Genomic DNA, 18,786 nt, shown 5'->3' on the forward strand with positions numbered 1-18,786 from the left:
CTAAATATCCATATCCCAATGCCTACAACCATCAGTCATTGCTTACAGGCTATTCCTGGGAGGTGGATTGGCATGAGGGGAAGTGTCAGTTCCCTGGTGCATCTAGCCTACCACTTAGATGGCAAAGCGAAGTCTTTGTGGTAATACAAAACCTTTAAGGAATGAACTGCCAACGATGGCATTGGAACTCAGACTGTTAGAATCTGAAGTGGTAAAGGCAAGGTGTTTGGGGTATTCTGCCAAAGAACCTTTCTAAAATTTTATTCATATTTGGTTTTATGGATTGAGAATAAAGAGATTTACATTTTTACATATAGTATTGGTGTTCTAGGTTACCTTCAGGGAGATAATTTAACAGAAACTCGTGTTTGCCATTGAAAACCAATAAGGAATTCAGTTGTCGATCATCCTAGTTATAACAAAGTGAATAATTTTTAATACAGAATGCGAGATATTTGGATGTTAAATTGAAAATATCTTAAGACTAGCATTTAATCCTATATATTTTTCCTTTTATTCCAGTTGAAAGAATTCAGAATCAGTGGGATGAAGTACAGGAACACCTTCAGAACCGGAGGCAACAGTTGAATGAAATGTTAAAGGATTCAACACAATGGCTGGAAGCTAAGGAAGAAGCTGAGCAGGTCTTGGGGCAGGTCAGAGGCAAGCTTGAGTCCTGGAAGGAGGGTCCCTACACAACGGATGCAATCCAAAAGAAAATCAAAGAAACCAAGGTTAGAATCAGAGACATGTTCTTCAAATTAAATACTGTGTACACTGGAGACAATTACAAAAAGAATTGAAATTTAATGATTTTTAAAGTAAACTTATTAAAAGAAAATTATATTTATGCAAAAATGAACAGTAGACAAAGTAGAGATTAGACGAATAAATATCTAAAATGGGCTGGTTTTCACATTTTAACATCTTTTCCAACTACTTCAAAGTTGATAAACATACTTGTGTAGGAACATAAGTCAATCTCTTAATGCCTTCTTAGAAATGGTAACAGCTCTACTTTTCCCTTCTTTGTTTAAAGGCCCCAAATGGAAAAGGGAAGGGTGTGTGTAAGGATAAGGCAGAGATAAAGTATATTCTCACTTTCTCCTCCCATTCTCTGACCTCCAGCCCAGCTTCTCTTCTTTCTCTGCCTTATTTTCTTCCTCCCCTTACCCCTAAACTACATCACAGTTTTGTCCACTTAATAAACTACAACTCTTCAGAGGAAAAGAAAGAAAAAAGGAAAATAAAGTTAAATGTGTTTGATTATTTTTTATCAAGCACCATGCATGGTACTTTACATGCACTTAATTATTTCAAACTTTGTATTATATGGGTCAGTTTTGAAAGACAAATATCAAACAAAGGGCAGCCTTGGGGAAACTTTAAACAGGGAAATAAATTGGTGGAAACTTGGTCAGACTGAGTATTTGATCAAAACCCTCTTTAGATTTTTTTCTTTTTTCTTTTCTGGAAGAAAGAGGCCTTCTGCTAAACAAGTATCTGAATCTCAAATTAGCTATGCCATCTGAGAAAAAAAAGTAATTGTTTTCTTGAAAGAAGTGGCTTCCATTTCTAAATTAGGCCGAATTTAGACTATGCTAAGCTCTATAGCATATGTACCTTCACTGAGTTCATTTGAACAAGAAGCCCTGAAATCCCAATAGCTTCATACAGTTAAGGTTAATTTCTTGGTTGTGTCATCGTCCAATAGAGGTTGAAGAGCCCTTCTTGGGAGCTCTTCCCCAAATGGTGACTTGGGGATCAGGCTTTTCTAATTTTATTAAACTATCTTTTTTTTAACTCATAGCTGCCCAAGGTCACTGCAGGAGAAAAAGAGAGAATGTATTTTATGGCCAGGGCTAGAGGTTATATTCATCACTTCCACACACATCCTGTTGACCAAAACTTGTTCCTAATTTAATTTCAGGAATAGTAAATGGGAATAATGAGGTAGTAAGCTTTTAATAAGTCTCTGCCATATCTATTTTTAAAGGACCTAAACTACTATGAGGACAATGTTCTTATTTATAGGACAAGAATATTAGAAAGTAGAAAGTCAGATAGGATTTTACAGGCTTATCATGACCTCATTTGGAGACAACATGTAGATAAATAAAAGTTCACTCTTTCACGAGATACTTGTTACCAATAAGGTATTCTTACATGAATAAATTAGGAATTTCTAATGGTGTTTTTCCCAACTCCTGGTCTATGTGAAATAGAGAGTCTATATGTTTATTCTTTTTTAAATCTTTATTGTTGAGAGTATTACAGATGCCTTCCTTTTCCACCCCATTGCCTCCCTCTACCTTGTTCCTGCCCCACCCCAGGCCTTCATCACCCTATTGTCTGTGTCCATAGGTAATGCATATAAATACTTTGGTGAATCTCTTCTAGCCCACCCACTTTCCTTTCAGATTCATCCATCTGTTGCATGTTTCCACGCATCTGGTTCTATTTTATTCATCAATTTATTTTGTTCATTAGATTCCTTGTTCATTCATTTTTATTTTTAGATTAAATTTTTGATAACTATGTAACTGAGTGGCCAGATTATTATGATATCTGAATGCATACTAATCTGGCCACTCAGTGTAATATATATATATATATTAGAGTCCCGGTGCTGAATTTGTGCATGGGTGAGGTATGGCCAGTCTGTCCAGGAGGAGGAGACATGGGAGGTTGGCCAACCTGCCTGCTGGTTGAACTCCTGGTCGAGGGGACAATTTGCATATTAGCCTTTTGTTATATAGGACATATATACCGAGTGGCCAGATTATTATGTGTTTAGATATCATAATAATCTGGCCACTCTGTATATTGCTATTTTATTGTTCATATTTTTATCCCTCCTCCTCTTCCACCTCCTCCTCCTCCTCTTCTTCCCCCTCCTCCTCCTCCCCGTCCTCCTCCTCCTTCCAGATTTCAGGCATTTCTAAATGATGGTCATTCTGTATTTTAGTTACAATTTTGATGTGATTGTGGGAGGCAGTGAGTACTGAGTTTACCTGCACCACCATCTTCAAGAGTCTCCTATATATGATTATAGCTCTGATCTTATCTATAAGGTACTCAGTATGTTCTATAATTCCTTTTTTCTCTAAAAAAATAGGATTGTATGAATCTAGCAAATAATGGGACAAGGTGGTTAACTGGTAAGGAGGAATTAACAGGAAAAAGAGTTTGTACTGAACCTTTGATTTAGATAAAGGAAATGAATGATGAGAGACAAATAGTGACAGGTTTGATTAGAAGAGTCTGTAAGTTGGCAAATGAAAAATAATCATCTTAAAACATATGAGAATCCTAAAGTGATAGCAAAAATGATTAGGACTTAACAGCTCATAGAAAAGCAAGGAGCTTTAAATATGAGACAAAAAGAAATGTAAAAGGAAATATGAAAGGAGCAAAAAAACAATTTTTGTTAAAACAAGTAAGATGTTTTAAACGCCTAACTTAAAGACAAGGTCGTATTATAATTGTAATACTTGTCAAACTTTCTAGGTAAAAAAAATTGCTTTTGAATAGTCAGTATAAAACTACAACATAAAAATGGCAACTGATGTTTTTGGTTGTGCTATGTGTGTGAGGAATTTAATCATATTCATTGCTGCAACTTTAATATAACTTTATAATACAGATAAGAATGACCAACATTGTAATTTTCCCGTCATTTAGTGATTATCATTTATTATGATAAAACTAAGAGTAATTCTAATGCTAATACTAATATTACTAGCATTTAGTAATTACTTGCTATTTGTCAAAAGCTGTGATTCACTTTACATATATTGGCTTATTTTATTCTCTCAAAAACCTTCCAAGAAAAGCACTATTATTGCTTCCAGTTTATAGATAAGAAAAGTGAAGCCTCAAGAAGTTCAGTAACTATAGTTACAAGTGGCTGAGTTAAGATGTGAACATACAGTGTATTGCTTATTCTTATAAATGACCTCACGTATCTTCTCTTCTACCCATTGTCTATCTATGTGGTTAAAATGAATCAAGAAATGCCCTGAGAATCAGAAAGGGAGACAATTGTAATTGTAAATTGACATATCTATAATAATAAAAGCATAATATGCAAATTGACAGAATGGCCAAACAGGGGAACAACTGTCTGGACAACCTTCCAACGACCTTCTGGACAAAGCCAGTTGGGAATGGGGGCAGAAGTAGAGTGGGGGGTGGGGAGAGCTGCAAGGGCCTAGGCAGCCGGGACTGCAAAGGACTACTCTTGCACAAATTTTGTGCATTGGGCCACTAGGCCTATCTAATAAAAGGATAATATGCAAATTGACCATCACTCCAACACACAACATGGCTGCCCCCATATGGTCAAAGTTGGCCGCCCCCATGTGGACACAAGATGACCACCACAAGATGGCCAGCAGAGGAGGGCAGTTGGGAAGGACAAGGTATGCAGGAGAGGGCAGTTAGGAGGGACCGGGCCTGCAGGAGAGGACAGTTGGGGGCAACCAGGCCTGCAAGGGAAGGAAGTTGGGGGACACCAGACCTGTAGGGGAGGGGAGTTGGCTTGAAGGGGAGGTCATTTGGGGGTAACCAGGCCTGCAGGGGAGGTTAGTTGGGGAGGAACAGATCTGCAGGGGAGGGCAGTTGGCCTGAAGGGGAAGGCATTTGGGGGTGACCAGGCCTGCAGGGGAGAAGAGTTGAGAGGAACCAGGCCTGAAGGGGAGGGCCATTGAGGGGGGACCCAGCTTGTCGGGGAGGGAAGTTGGGGGGGGGGACCAGGCATGCAGGGGAGGACAGTTGGAGGTGACCAGGCTGGTAAGGGAGGGCAGTTTGGGGCAACCAGGCCATGAGGGGAGGCCAATTGGGGTGACCAGGCCAGCAGGAATAGGCAATTAGGGGCAATCAGGCCAGCAGGGGAACAGTTAGGCATCGACCAGGCTGGCAGGAGTGTGGTTAGGGAATGATCATGCTGGCAGGCAGAAGCAGTTAGGGTAAGGTGACCAGACATCCAGCTTTTGGCTGGACAGTCCCGATTTTTAACAATTTGTCCGGTGTCCTGCAGCGTTTTAAAAAAGAATCTTCCAAAAATCGGGACTTTTTTTAAAAATGCCACGGGACACGCGACAAATTGTTAAAAATCGGGACTGTCCCACCAAAAGCTGGATGTCTGGTCACCTTAGGTTAGGGACAATCAGGCAGGCAGGCAGGCGAGCAGTTGGGAGCCAACAGTCCTAGATTGTGAGAAGGGTCCCAGATTGAAAAGGGTGCAGGCTGAGCTGAGGGACACATATACCCCCCCACACACACCTGCGCATGAATTTTGTGTACTGGGCCTCTAGTAAAATTGTATTGCTGATAAGCCAACCAGTAGAAAATAAAAATAATGAAATAATATACTGGGGAGAAGTTTATATATTATGTTTTACTATGAAAAACTAAAAAAGATTATTACAAATTGGATTCCATTTTTAAGGAAACTACTATTTTTAATTTTATACTAGTCAGGGAGCCTATAAAATGGAGGCCTAGGCTTTATGTCTACTGTGTTCTCATTACTGAATGATATTAGCTGGCTTATCACATAATTTTCTTTTAGGAAGAAAATGTGAAAATAGACATAGGGAGACATTGATTGATTTGACCAAAGACCTTTTTGTTCCATAATTTTTCCCCCAAGTCTTTGTGCCTAAAATTAGCAAGAGAAACAGTGAGCCTTGTAAGGTAATCATTAGACTGTGTCTACAGAACTGATCACTGATGACGGTCCTCAGTGTCACCAGTGAAACCAATGAACTGGTTTCAAAGATAACTTCCAGCACTGTTGCACTCTTTGAAATTTTAAACCAGTCACCATATCTGAATGAAAAGGGAAAATCACCTACAATTCTGATATGTTAGTGTTCATCATTGCTAATATTTATCTCTAAAATTTTCCTTTTCTTATCTACATATTTTAGCTGTCTTCATAATATAGATAAAATTTTGATTTGTGATTTTAAGTCAGTATTATTGATGAAATATTTATATATGTTGCTACATAACTTTTAATAGTTATTTTTATTTTTTTATAATATTTCATTAAGTTTCATCTTTAAACATTGTTTTACTCATTGGATATTTCAAAAACCTCCTCTCAAATCTTAGATGGCATCTGAGAAAAGTCCATCTTGAAAGTATGGGTAGGGTGGAAGGAGATGTAAACCAGAGAAGTTTGATTTGGCAAAAGAACAGACTGCATGAAGAATGCCTATATGGCAATAATGAATGAGCAGGTCATTAAGAAGTTCACATAATATATGTTTAATGTATTTCTTTCCTATATAGCCCTTATTTTTTAGAAACAAAAGCATAAAGTAAGTACTAGATTTTATTAACCACATAGCTTCATTCAATCTTATCCATGGCTCTGATAAAACAATGATGTTCTTTTGAGATGGAAAGATAGAAAGTAGGGAAAATCATACAGGATTTCTATTCTAATCAAAATCCCTGCCAATAGCTATGACAAAATACTATCAAATATGGTGACATTTAACTTTCATAAGAGGTAAGATGATATGCTACTGGCACCTAAAATTGCCAGCAATGGTCATCATGGGACTTATTTCATTTGGCATTATCTTGGTTGACTTCACAACCTGTTCCCCAGGCTATTAAGATTGATCCCAACTTGGCATTGAATTCTTGGAAAAATTATTTCTTGATGATTTTAAACTTTCTTTTCCAGTGTCAAGAGAGATTTACCCAAGCTCAGAGTTCTCATTTATTTTTTCCCTTTTAGCTTTTGAAAGAGAAATCCCTTTTTGTCTGCTTTGTGATTGCTTTGTGTCAAATTCAGCATAAAAGCTTTTCAAATGGGACAGCGTTAGCTGTTTTTTGCTTGACTGAGCTAAGATAACATGAATTCAATAGAGAAGTGAAATCTTGTTTGAGCTTAGCTGATTTGGCTATCTAATACTTAAAGCTATCTGAGGCAAAAATTCCAATAATTTATCAAATTTTTAAATAAATATGTCCAAGATCTCAAAATACCTGTTTTGAAGACATGGGTACACTGTAATTATATTTAAAAGGTTGAACTTGTTATATATATATATATATATATATATATATATATATATATATATAAATAATAGAAAATATGCTAATTAACTGGGATGCTGTAATGGGCCACTTTTCTCAGATAGGAGGGGTTGCATGTGCAGTGTCAGGGGTGGGGCAGCAGGAGGCTCCATGCACCTGCACTGGGGGAGGACTTGATCAGTAGTAGCTGCAGCTGCTTCAAGGGCCAGAGAGGGAGGCAGAGCCAGACAAGCAGTGGCCAAGGCTTCTGTGGGGCCCAGGGAGTGAGGCAGGGCTGGACCAGCGACTTGAGGGTAAGCAGCGCCATGGTTTCAAATTGTGTGCTGGGCTCCTAGTGTATAAAAAATACAATAGTTATTTGAGGATCTCAAATTATTTTACTAGGAAGGAAACTAATCACAGAAACTTCTTTTTCAAATGTGGTAGTAGAGCTTTATCATTTTAGTTATTGGGGGTGGGGTGAGTGGTATTAGATAATATTCAGATCTGCCATAAGGATATGTACAGTAATGGAAACTCAATTCTTCATTCAAATGTTTTCTTTATTTCTTTATTTTTTTAAATATATGTTATTGATTTTTTACAGAGAGGAAGGGAGAGAGGAATAGAGAGCTAGAAACATCGATGAGAGAGAAACATTGATCAGCTGCCTCCTGCACACCCCCTACCGGGGATGTGCCCTCAACCAAGGTACATGCTCCTGACCGGAATCGAACCTGGGACCCTTCAGTCCACAGACCTACTCTCTATCCACTGAGCCAAACCGGTTTCGGCTGTTTTGTTTATTTTTAGACTGCACAAAATTAAATTAGCAAATTGACCCACACTGGCAGTTCAAGGTTTGCATTTCTGATACAATAATGAAAACATTATCAGAAATCTTCTTATTAGGACCAGTCATTTTTTTCATGCATTTTCTTTATTCCCTTTTGTTCTCCCCTAAAGTTTCCACATGGTTAAGGAGAAAGTATCAATCATCTAATAGTACTTTTCCTCTCAAAGTAGGTATAAAGCTATTAAACTTCTCAAAGCATACAGAGTGCTTCCTACATCACTGATGGAGCACAGAAAGTAATGAGTAGTTTTTCCAGGTACTGCTATACTATATAAATATTTAATGCAGAGTCACCAAGACTTAAATAGCATTATTCTCTGATTGCACCATATAGTGCCTTGTTTTCTTTTCACAGTATAACTTGTTCCATGCTTGAACATATAATGTGGCTGCTCTGTAAATCCACTCATTCATAAAAGCAACAAATTGTAAATATTGTCCAAATCACCTTTTCTGAACTCTAGAAATTAACCAAAGGTTGGTAACAATATGAAAACTGCTGCACTTCAGTAAGAATAGCAGGGTTTGAAGCTTTTTAACTTGGCCTATTCCCATTACTTTTCCCCAGTTACACAGTATGCTTGAAAATTAGCAGCCTTGCAGCCACCAGAGAGGGAAGACCAGGATTAGAGTTCTTCAAAAAGACCCATTTTATACCCAGAGCATTAACACTGTAAGACTGTCTTGTCACTCTCTAGAACAATCATATACACAAGGCCTTGTCATTTGTTTGACCTGAGTTTGAGCTAACTCCATAGGAAAAGCCCTATCCCCAGAATTTTTATCCAAAACAATTAGCAACAGTTGTTTAAATAACAGCTCGCTGAGGCTATATTACCAGTGAATAAAATCAGGGTCTGGAGAAAAACTTAAAATGAAAATCTGAGGAATGAGATTTCTTCAGGGGACTCTGAAAAATTCTGACATATTCCTGGGGCATCCAGAAGGTTATGTGCAAATTTTGCCCAATAGAGAATATCAATAAAGAGATATAAACAGGGACTAAAGAGAGATTATGGAATTTTAAAAATATATAATTTAAATAAAATTTTCCCTGGATGTGCTCAATATTAGACTTAAGCTAGCTGAAGAATCAACAAACTTGAAGATAGAGCATAATTCCACTCTGGGAAAAGGAAAGACAAGAAATAAGATATACATAAAGAGCAGATAAGTAAAAATTTAACAAAATAGAAACTTTAATAGCCTACTTTTTTGTAATGATTTCAAAGAGGAAGGGAGAGAGAAAGAGATAGAAGCATCAATGATGAGAAACATTGATTGGCTGTCTCCTGCACGCCCCCTACTGGAGATTGAGCCCACAACCCAGGCATGTGTCCTTGACTGGAATGGAACTGAGGACCGTTAGTCCACAGGCTGATGCTCTATCCACTGAGCAAAACCAGCTAGGCCACCATCTTGTGGCTATGAGTGCCACCATCTTTTAGGGCGGGGCAGTCAATTAGCATATTCTCTCCTTATTGGCTTTGGGTGCTGCAATCTTTGAGGGTGGGGCAGTCAATTAGCATATTTCCTCCTTATTGGCTGTGGGCACTGCCATCTTTGTGACAGTGTGAGGGTCAATTAACATAGTCCCTCTTTATTAGATAGGATAGCCAAAAAAGCATAAAACAACTCAAATGTCTTCAACTAATGAATGGGTTAAAAAATGTATTATATCCAACAATGGAATATTATTCAGCAACAAAAATGAATAAAGAGCCGAGACCGGTTTGGCTCAGTGGATAGAGCGTCGGTCTGTGGACTAAAAGGTCCCAGGTTTGATTCCGGTCATGGGCATGTACCTTGGTTGCAGGCACATCCCCAGTGGGTGGGGGGGGGTGCAAGAGGCAGCTGATCGATGATTCTCTCTCATCAATGTTTCTAACTATCCCTCTCTCTTCCTCTCTGTAAAAAATATATTTTTAAAAAAGGCTTCATTAAAAAAAAATGAATAAAGTACTGTTATAGTATTGGTTAACCACAAAAGCATTAAGCTGAATAAAAGTAGTCAGTCACAAAAGACCATATATTGTATTAAACCATTTATATTCATACTCAGTACAGGCTTGGGGAAGGAGAGAACAGACAATGGAAAGTGGCTGATAATGTGTATAGGTTTCTCTTGAGGATGAAGAAAATTATCCAAAATTCTATTGTAGTAATGACTTCACCAGTATGTTAAAATACTAAAAACCACTATATTATATACTTTAAATGAGTGAATTTTACAGTATGTAAATTATATTTTAATGAAGTTTTATTCAAAGGTGTATATGCATGTCATTAAAACTACACATCTATTCTTGTTCCTTCACACTTAAAAACTGCTTTAGAAACATCATTTGTAAATATTTATTAGCAGGGGAACCTATTTTTAATGTATTATTATGCTAGCTTATTCTACCCCTGACCCTGCTTCCAAAATATCTGGAGATTTTAGAATTGCCTATTATATGAGACAGGGTTAACCTTAGTAGATATGTCAGTGAGGATAGGCTAAATTATGCCACAGTAATAAGCAATCACCAAACTCAGAGACCTAACACAAATTTGTATTTTATTGATGTCATATGCCCCTTGTAGATTTACAAGGACCATGCCTGATGACAGGTACATCTTAATACATAATTTCATGATCTGAGAAGAAGGGAACATAGTGGATAATGCCATTAGCTCTTTATTTTAATTATGTATTTTTTTCTTTTTTTAAATATGTTTTTATTTATTTCAGAGAGGAGGAAGAGGGAGAGAGAGAAACATCAATGATAAGAGAGAATCATTGATGGGCTGCTTCCTGCATGCCTCCCACTAAGGACTGAGCCCACAACCCAGGCATGTGCCCTGACCAGGAATCCAACCATGACCCCCTGGTTCAATAGGTTGATGCTTAAACACTAAGCCACACCAGCTGGGCACCATTAGCTCTTAAACCTTCTGCCTGGAAGTAACAAGTAGCTAAAAATCAGTTCCATTGCCTTCTCTGATTCAATGGGGCACAGATGTATAATCCTCTAGCATGAAAAGTCACTGAATGTTTGTGAACAATAATGCACTCTACCACAGTAGGTTTATGGAATCTAAAAATTAGTGCAGAAAATGTTACTTTCTGGGGAATCTGTCCTCTGGCATTCTCTCTGGAGTCATTTACACCCAACCCTTTCCACGCCCTCTCTACCAAATTTCTCTTAGATGTCTGAGGTAGCTGGGTGATTTGTTAATTATAACACTTCTTATGCCTTTTCATAAACTCAGCAAATTAACATGAGAGGCCAGATAACGAGAATGCTTTCCAAAATGTCATAATGAAATTAAGGTAATGAAGCACTTGGAGACCTTTCTTCCCTTTTTTCTGTACAAAACGTATTCTAAAGAAGCTGGAAGAGAAATGGGGCCTGAAAGTAAAGAGGGGGGAAATAAATTGTATGCCATTAGTTTAATTATAAAAATTCATTACATGAAGCCATGTAAGACAGAAAATAATGGAACTCTAATGGGTTGGCCGATAACACATTTACTAGCCTACTCTCAGCTTATAGTCATTGTTGAAAGGACAAAAAAGGAACAACTTTAGTATGTAGTCCTCAAAGCTATTGAAAAGATAAATCATTTCCAGTAGGCTGGAAAATGAGTGCCATTTTTTTAAATAGTATGCCCTGTATAGAGTGTTACCTTCTGAAACAGTTGTTTGGTAATGTCAGAGGTTTAATAGATGAGTCTCCAAGTTAATGGTGAGAAGATTTACTTTTGAAATAGCTTCCTTACAGATATTTTAATGTTTCTATTATAAATCCATAAAAAGGTTTTATAGGTCATTTTAATTCACACAGGCAGGAAAAAATTGTTTCTTTTTCCCCAATAAAGATTTATAGAACATTAATTCATACTTAGAAGTAAATTGTTTAGTGATTTTTTAATAAACCAAATATGTATTATTTTCTGCTGTCTTTGGCAATGTCTTACTTTATTATACGCAGTAATTTTCATCTCGCTATACTCATCAAGAAGATTATTTTTTATTCTTCAAAGTTCAATTATAATAAACCAAATCATTTTCCTGAAATTCTTTTATATGGAAGCATATCTTCTTTAACTAGATTGAACCCGAAATATTGGAGTCAAGAAACCTGCAGTTTTGCAATGCCTCTTTCACTGACTAGGATGTTATCTTCAACAAGTCACTCAACCCTTCAGAGTTTTTCTGTTCTCATATGGGCAATTATCGGATTCAGTAAAAGGAAAGGAGATAACAAAAGATGAAAGTGATTGTATAGGTAAGGGTCATATATTTGAGGGCCATGTAATCCAAGAAGAGAGGTTTGAACTTTGTCTTGTAGGTAATAGACAGTGAAAGCTTTTACAGAGAAGTAATGTGTTTCTACTTGCATTGCAAAAAGATCTCTTAAGCAGATGTCTGTGTATGGAAGAACTAGTTTGAGAGGGGAGGGAGGGAACCAACAAAAAGACTATTGCAGGGCCCAAGCAAGAGATGATGAGGGATTCACCAAAGGCATTGGCAATGGGGCAGAAGATTTGAATATAAGGGAAAATTATGATGCAACCTCACTATGAATATGTTCCCTTCCTCCTCCTCCATTTGAGGATTAACTTAAATTGCAGAGGAAGAAGATTAGACTAGAGACAGAACCTTGGGGAACACCAACATTTAAGGGACAGGCAGAAAAAGAAAAAAAAACTTTAAACATAATAGAGCATGGAGGAGATCCAAAAGAGGGGCTAAGAAAGGCTGGTGCCTCAAGAAGAGCAGAGTAGTCAATAGCACCGGTTGCTGCAAATAAATCATGTAAATAAGAACTTATAACTTTCTACAGACATTGGCCATTGGTAACTGAGTCAGTTAACTATTTTAACAAAAATGCTGCATAACAAACACCTTCAAACTTAGAAGTAAATTGTTTAGTTATTGTTTTAATAAACCAAATATGTATTATTTTCTGCTTGGGTGGCATTGTTTCAGTGTGCAGGTTGATTGGGGTGGTTCTTCTCCACTCATCCTTCTTCAGGGATAAGCAGGCTAGCCCTGGGCATTTTTGTCTCCTGGTCATGGTAGAAGTACAAAAGGACTATCTCCACTGCAAGAGCACATTTCAAACCTTTGCTTGTGTCTCTTCTATTAACATCTCATTAGGATTAGGCAAAGCAAGACATATGGCTAAATTCGTTGTCAAGGGCAGGGAAGATAAGGGCTTTTTGTAGCAGGAAATTCAAAGCTACATCACAAAGGGCATGGATACAGAGTGCAGTAAAGAATTGAGGCTAATAGTCCAATTTGCTATGGTGGCTTCTGTCAGAACAAGTTTATGTGGGTGGCAATGGCAAAACCTGATTTTGATGAATTATAGAGTACCACTTATGTAATCAAGTTGAGTTAATGAGTGAATAGTTGCCTTCTAAGGAGCATAACTATGAAGGGAAAGAAAATGATAGAGAGCAGATTTTATTGTTGTTGTTGTTTAGTGGTGGGGGAGGGATTGTGTTTAAAGGCAATGGAGAAAGACCTTGCTAAGAGACTAGAGATTGAAAAGACACAAAGAGAGCAGTAGTACACGAAGGGGAGGATGAGTTTCCAGATGCATCAGCTTCCCATAGCACAAGAGTAACTTCTTCCTCTGAAACAGGAAAGAAGTTTGCAAGATGTAAAGTGTGATATTTTTCAAAATATATGCTTTGTATTTTATGAAACTGAGGCACAGATGATAATTAACTTTCTCTTTTGTAACATAATTAGTAGGTTAAATTTCTCCTGTGTAATTGTACGTCTGGTCATTTTCTGTGAGATTTCTTTCAGTTTGTATCATCAGGATGCAGTCTAGAAACCATACTAGATATTTCAAAGAGAGAACTGGTTCCATGACTAATGAAGGAGTTGAGAAACCCAGTAGGAGACGGGGAGGCAACCTGGAATTTAGCAACATCAGGAAGCTGTTACACCTCAAGGGCTGGAGGGCCAACAAGTGTTACCAAAACCTAGAACCCAGAGCCATCTGGTGCTAACTTGCCCACTGTTCAAGCTGCACAAAAGATATTGAAACTACAGAGGGAGGGTCTGTCCAGTGGGAAATGGAGACACAAAGAACACATGGCCCACATAGAAAGAGGGGGCGATCCACTAGTTTCACCTTTCCTCATGGTTTATCTTTTCACACTAGGGCTTCTCACCTGCCAAATCCAGCTAGAAGCCAGCTAGCAAGAAATCCTGAAAAATTCTGATCCCTTAAGTGGTTTAGTCCATCTGCAGTACCAAGTAGAGTAGGAAATGGGCAGAGAATGGATCTAAGAGCAAATAAGCTCTTAGCTATTAGCTCACAGAGCTAAATTTTTTTTGTTAATCTCTTAGTCAGTATATACAAAGAGCTAAAAACCCAATATTTAGATGACATTTTGTCCATAAATATATTAGTATACTGTTTTATAATTTTCTAAGCAATTTGATTTTGATTTTTACCTCATGACAAACCTAAGGCATAAGCAGAATGAGTAGCCCCATCATGTTTTGCAGATAACAAAACTAGAAGTTAAAAGGCTATTGAGCCCTAGCTGGTTTGGCTCAGTGGATAAAGCATTAGCCTCTGCACTGAAGGGTCCCAGGTTTGATTCTAGTCAAGGGCATATGCCTGGGTTGTGGGCTCGATCCCTGGTAGGGGGCATGCAGGAGGCAATCGATTGATGTTTCTCTCTCATATTGATGTTTCTATATCTCTGCCTCTCTCCCTTACTCTCTGAAATCAATAAAAATATATTTTAAAAATAAATAAATTATAAGTAAAAACTCTCTTTTTGCGTTCATAGCAAAAGTTAGTGGTATTGGTTTTAGCTGATCAGTATTCATTTGGTTATCTGGGTCTTTTTTACTACATATAATAAATGTAATTCTGTTTGATGCTAGAATAAGATTTTCCAGTTAACTGAGAAATGCAGGATTTTATATAGATTATATATTTTCAAGGAACAGGAGTCCACCCAAAGATACTGAAACTATGCTAAAAGCACTAGTATTTGATTTTTTATTACTATATAAATATCACCTATATATCTAAAAGCCTAAACAACCAAACAACTGGTCGACCAGTCACTGTGATGCACACTGACAACCAGGAGGCAGATGCTTAATGCAGGAGCTGCCCCCTGGTGGTCAGTGCCCTCCCATAGCGGGAGCACTGCTCAACTGACTAATGGGCACCAGTCACTGGGTTCATGGCTGGCAAGCACAGCTGTGGCTGCGCAAGCCTCTCCCGCTTCCATGGCAGCACTACCAAGCAGCAGTTACTGATCAGCAGCAGTGGCAGGTGTGGGATTAGTGGGATCGGCGAGGTGCCTGGCCCAGGCTCCAGATCCTCCCCCAAACACTTGCCACTTCACGCACTACTACATCCCTTGGGGGATGTCGGACTGCCTGTTTCAGTCTGATCTCCCTCCCCCCTGCCCATACACTAGGCCTCTACCCTGTTTCCCCGAAAATAAGACAGTGTCTTATATTAATTTTTTGCTCCCAAAGATGCGCTAGGTCTTATTTTCAGGGGATGTCTTATTTTTCCATGAAGAAGAATACTGTACACATTTATTATTAAATGAAAATAAAGGAAATTTATTACCTGTATACGGTACGGTAGTATGGTAGTTGTCAACACAAACCAGACAAACTGTGAATCCTACAGTATCAAGAATTTACTCATTTATTCAATGACAATCATGTCATCATCTTCTGGAACATCATCATGACAATCCAATTCCTGAATTTCCTGGTGAATTTCTTGTGACTTCATTTCTTTCAGAATCAGTGGACCAAATCTCTCATGTTTAGCCTGGGGGGGGGGGGCTTATTTTCGGGGGATGCCTTATATTTCACGCAGAAGGAAACCTGTAAGTAGGTCTTCTTTTCGGAGGATGTCTTATTTTTGGGGAAACACTTTAGTAGTAACATAAAAGAACAATTATTAAAAGAAACTAGAGGCCCGGTGCATGAAAATTCATGCACTGGAGGGGGGTCCCTCAACCCAGGCTGCCCCCTCTCACAGTCCAGGAGCCTTTAGGGGCAGAAGGCAACCTGGTGATTAGGGGAAGGCAACACCCTATCACACCTCTGCTGCTGCCACTGCCGGCAGCACAAGCCTTGACTGGCCTGGTTACCTGAGCCTCAGGTGGCCCTGGGTGGCTGGGCAGCTGCCATCCAAGGCTTGCCTGAACCTTGGGCTGGCCCTGGGAGGCTGGTGGGCTGAGGGGACTGAGAGCCACCATCTTGTGTCTCTTGGCCCTGCAATCTGTAAGGGTCAATTAGCATATTCTCTCTTTATTATATAGGATGATAACTTTTCAGAATCATTACTTTTCAATTTCCTCTGTTGCCCTTCTTGCTCATGAGTATGCATTCTTACAGATTTAAGAAATACAGTTTAGATAGATGTTATATTCTGTCTTTTACTTATAATTTCTGTACACATTTACTGCAGAGGAAACCTCTGGGTTGATGCATTATGTTATTATTTTAGTTAATAAAGATTTTTATTCCTACAATGTATTTATCTTTCTTCTTTTAATATTTGATTAGGGCAAAACACCAAAAGTGAGATTACTAGGTAAATGAAAGGAAGGGTTTGTATGTCACTTGATATCTATTGCCAATTACCCTAATACATACTTTTCCCAGCAGTAGTTCATGAATGTGCTTATTTTCCTAGTCTTTCTAGCTTTGGATTTTATTTTATATTCATTTAATTGGTGTAAAATTGTGCCATCTTGACTCAGTATTCTGTTGGTTTTTTAAAGTTAATTATTTTTAGCATTTACAGTGAAAAGTAGTTTATTAGTAGATTTGGGCAGAGAGAAGATTACTGCATAGGCAAAGCAGCCCTCCCTCATGGAGTTTACTTCTTTAATGGGGCTCATTTAATGGAAGTGTGGGGCATTCAATACGGGAGATGAATATTCGGGTTTTTTTCTGGGAAAGGGAAGAAGACTTCTCTGAAGAGCCCAGGCAGATGTTGTGTCTTTATATAGGCTTTCTGTTTCATCATGGCAGCACTGGGGTGTGTTGTTTAGTATGCTAACATATTCCAATGAGAATAAAATGATGCTAGGGGTTACAGCAAGGTGAATTTAGTTGCCATGTTGGATCCAGCTGGTCTTCTGCTGGTTCTAAGTCATAAATATGTTGGGGTTTGGTCATTTTCTTGTTTTATAAAAACTCTTTATTCTCTCTCCTTTGAATGACTTGTTCCTATACCTTTGTCCATTTATCAATGGCTTAATCCAGCATATTGAGTTTGATAAAACTGTTAAAGCAATTTAATATTAGCTTAATGCTTAAAAGCCTTCTCCATGCACTTGTCCGAATGCTTAATAGAAATTTGGGTTTAATATACTTCCAGCTAAGTGTTTGTTGGTCTGTTTCTTTATTTAATGTATGATATTTTAAGTGATGAAATACATAGTTGGATAATACTAAATTGTCAAAGGATACATAGGTCATTTAGTTTTAAAAGATTCTTATATTTGAAATTTTATTCTAATTTTAAAGTAGAATATTTTTAAAGTAATATGAGTAAACTTATCCTTCAAAAAGTTCATAACTGGGATAACACCATTGTTCCTTTGATGTTCAATATTTTCAATATGCAGCTTTAGTTGAATACCAGTAGATGGCACTAATTACAAAAACAATTCAACAAGTTAATGAAGAGTTGAATTCTGTTCAGAGTTGGTATGTCACATATTCAACAATGATATGGGAGCTTATTTTTATAGTCTTTTTATCTCCTGATAAAAACAATTAAGATCAGTTTATTTCCAATTAATTGCTACTAAATTGAAATACCTGTTACTGGTTCTTACTCAACATGCTGCATTTGAAAAGTTTTGTCAAGAAAAATGGGTTAGACTAAAAATGGGATAGACTAGACCACATACTAGGTAAAAAGCAGCATATAGACATGTTCTAACTTGAGGACTCAGAAACTACTTAAGAAACATTTTAAGATTTAATCTTTATACATATTTGTACTAGTTTTTTTTTTCATTTTGTAATTACACTTTTTGGGATCATATTGGTTAGTAAAATTATAAAGGTTTCAAGTGTACAATTTCATATATACTATGGAATACTACTCAGCCATAAGAAAAGATGAAATATTGCCATTCACAACAACATGTATGGATCTTGAGAATATCATGCTAAATGAAATAATCAGACAGAAAAAGTCAAGAACCATATTATTTCACTCATATCTGGAATAGAAAAGTAAAAATAATAAATGAACAAACAAGAAAAACAAGCAAAACCTATAGCCACAGACAACGGTATAGTGGTTATAGGAGGGAAGCCAGTAACGGGGGTTAGTAAAGGGTGAAAGGAGTCAAATATATGGTGATGGAAGATTTGACTTTGGGTAGTGGGCACACAATGCCATATACAGATGATATATCACAAGTTATTTTCATTTTATAACAAGCTTATGTTATAACCTGAAAAACATTTAATAAGTGATTTTTAGGAAGACAAAAAAAGAAACTCCAATTAGAATATTCAGAGAAAGCTGACATCCATTCTCTTTCCTATATGCATCTATAGCAGCTGGCCAAAGACCTCCGCCAGTGGAAGATAAATGTAGATGTGGCAAATGACTTGGCACTGAAACTTCTCCGGGATTATTCTGAAGATGATACCAGAAAAGTGCACATAATTACAGAGAACATCAATGCCTCTTGGGCAAGCATTCAGAAAAGGTATGAATTACATTATTTCTAAAACTATTGTTGGCTATAATGATGGTGTGGTGATACTGGGTGGACAATGCAGATTTGTTTTTCCAATCTTGCTAAATCAGGCTTGGGAGAATCCAAGATGATAATCCAATGAAATTTACAGGTTTGCC

General features: G+C 37.6%; 1 protein-coding gene across 3 annotated transcripts in view; it reads left to right on the plus strand.

Annotated features, from left to right (window-relative positions):
- DMD (dystrophin) overlaps positions 1–18,786 on the plus strand; it is a 2,141,216-nt gene that overhangs the window by 1,550,312 nt on the left and 572,118 nt on the right. For all 3 annotated transcript variants that reach the window (XM_084869361.1, XM_084869360.1, XM_084869362.1), the window contains 2 exons: positions 523–734; positions 18,483–18,637. In XM_084869361.1, coding sequence (XP_084725487.1) covers positions 523–734; positions 18,483–18,637 — 367 coding nt within the window. The remainder of the gene's footprint in view (positions 1–522; positions 735–18,482; positions 18,638–18,786) is intronic.

This window comes from Pipistrellus hanaki, assembly GCF_964339955.1.
Source record: "Pipistrellus hanaki genome assembly, chromosome: X".
Lineage (NCBI taxonomy): Eukaryota > Metazoa > Chordata > Mammalia > Chiroptera > Vespertilionidae > Pipistrellus > Pipistrellus hanaki.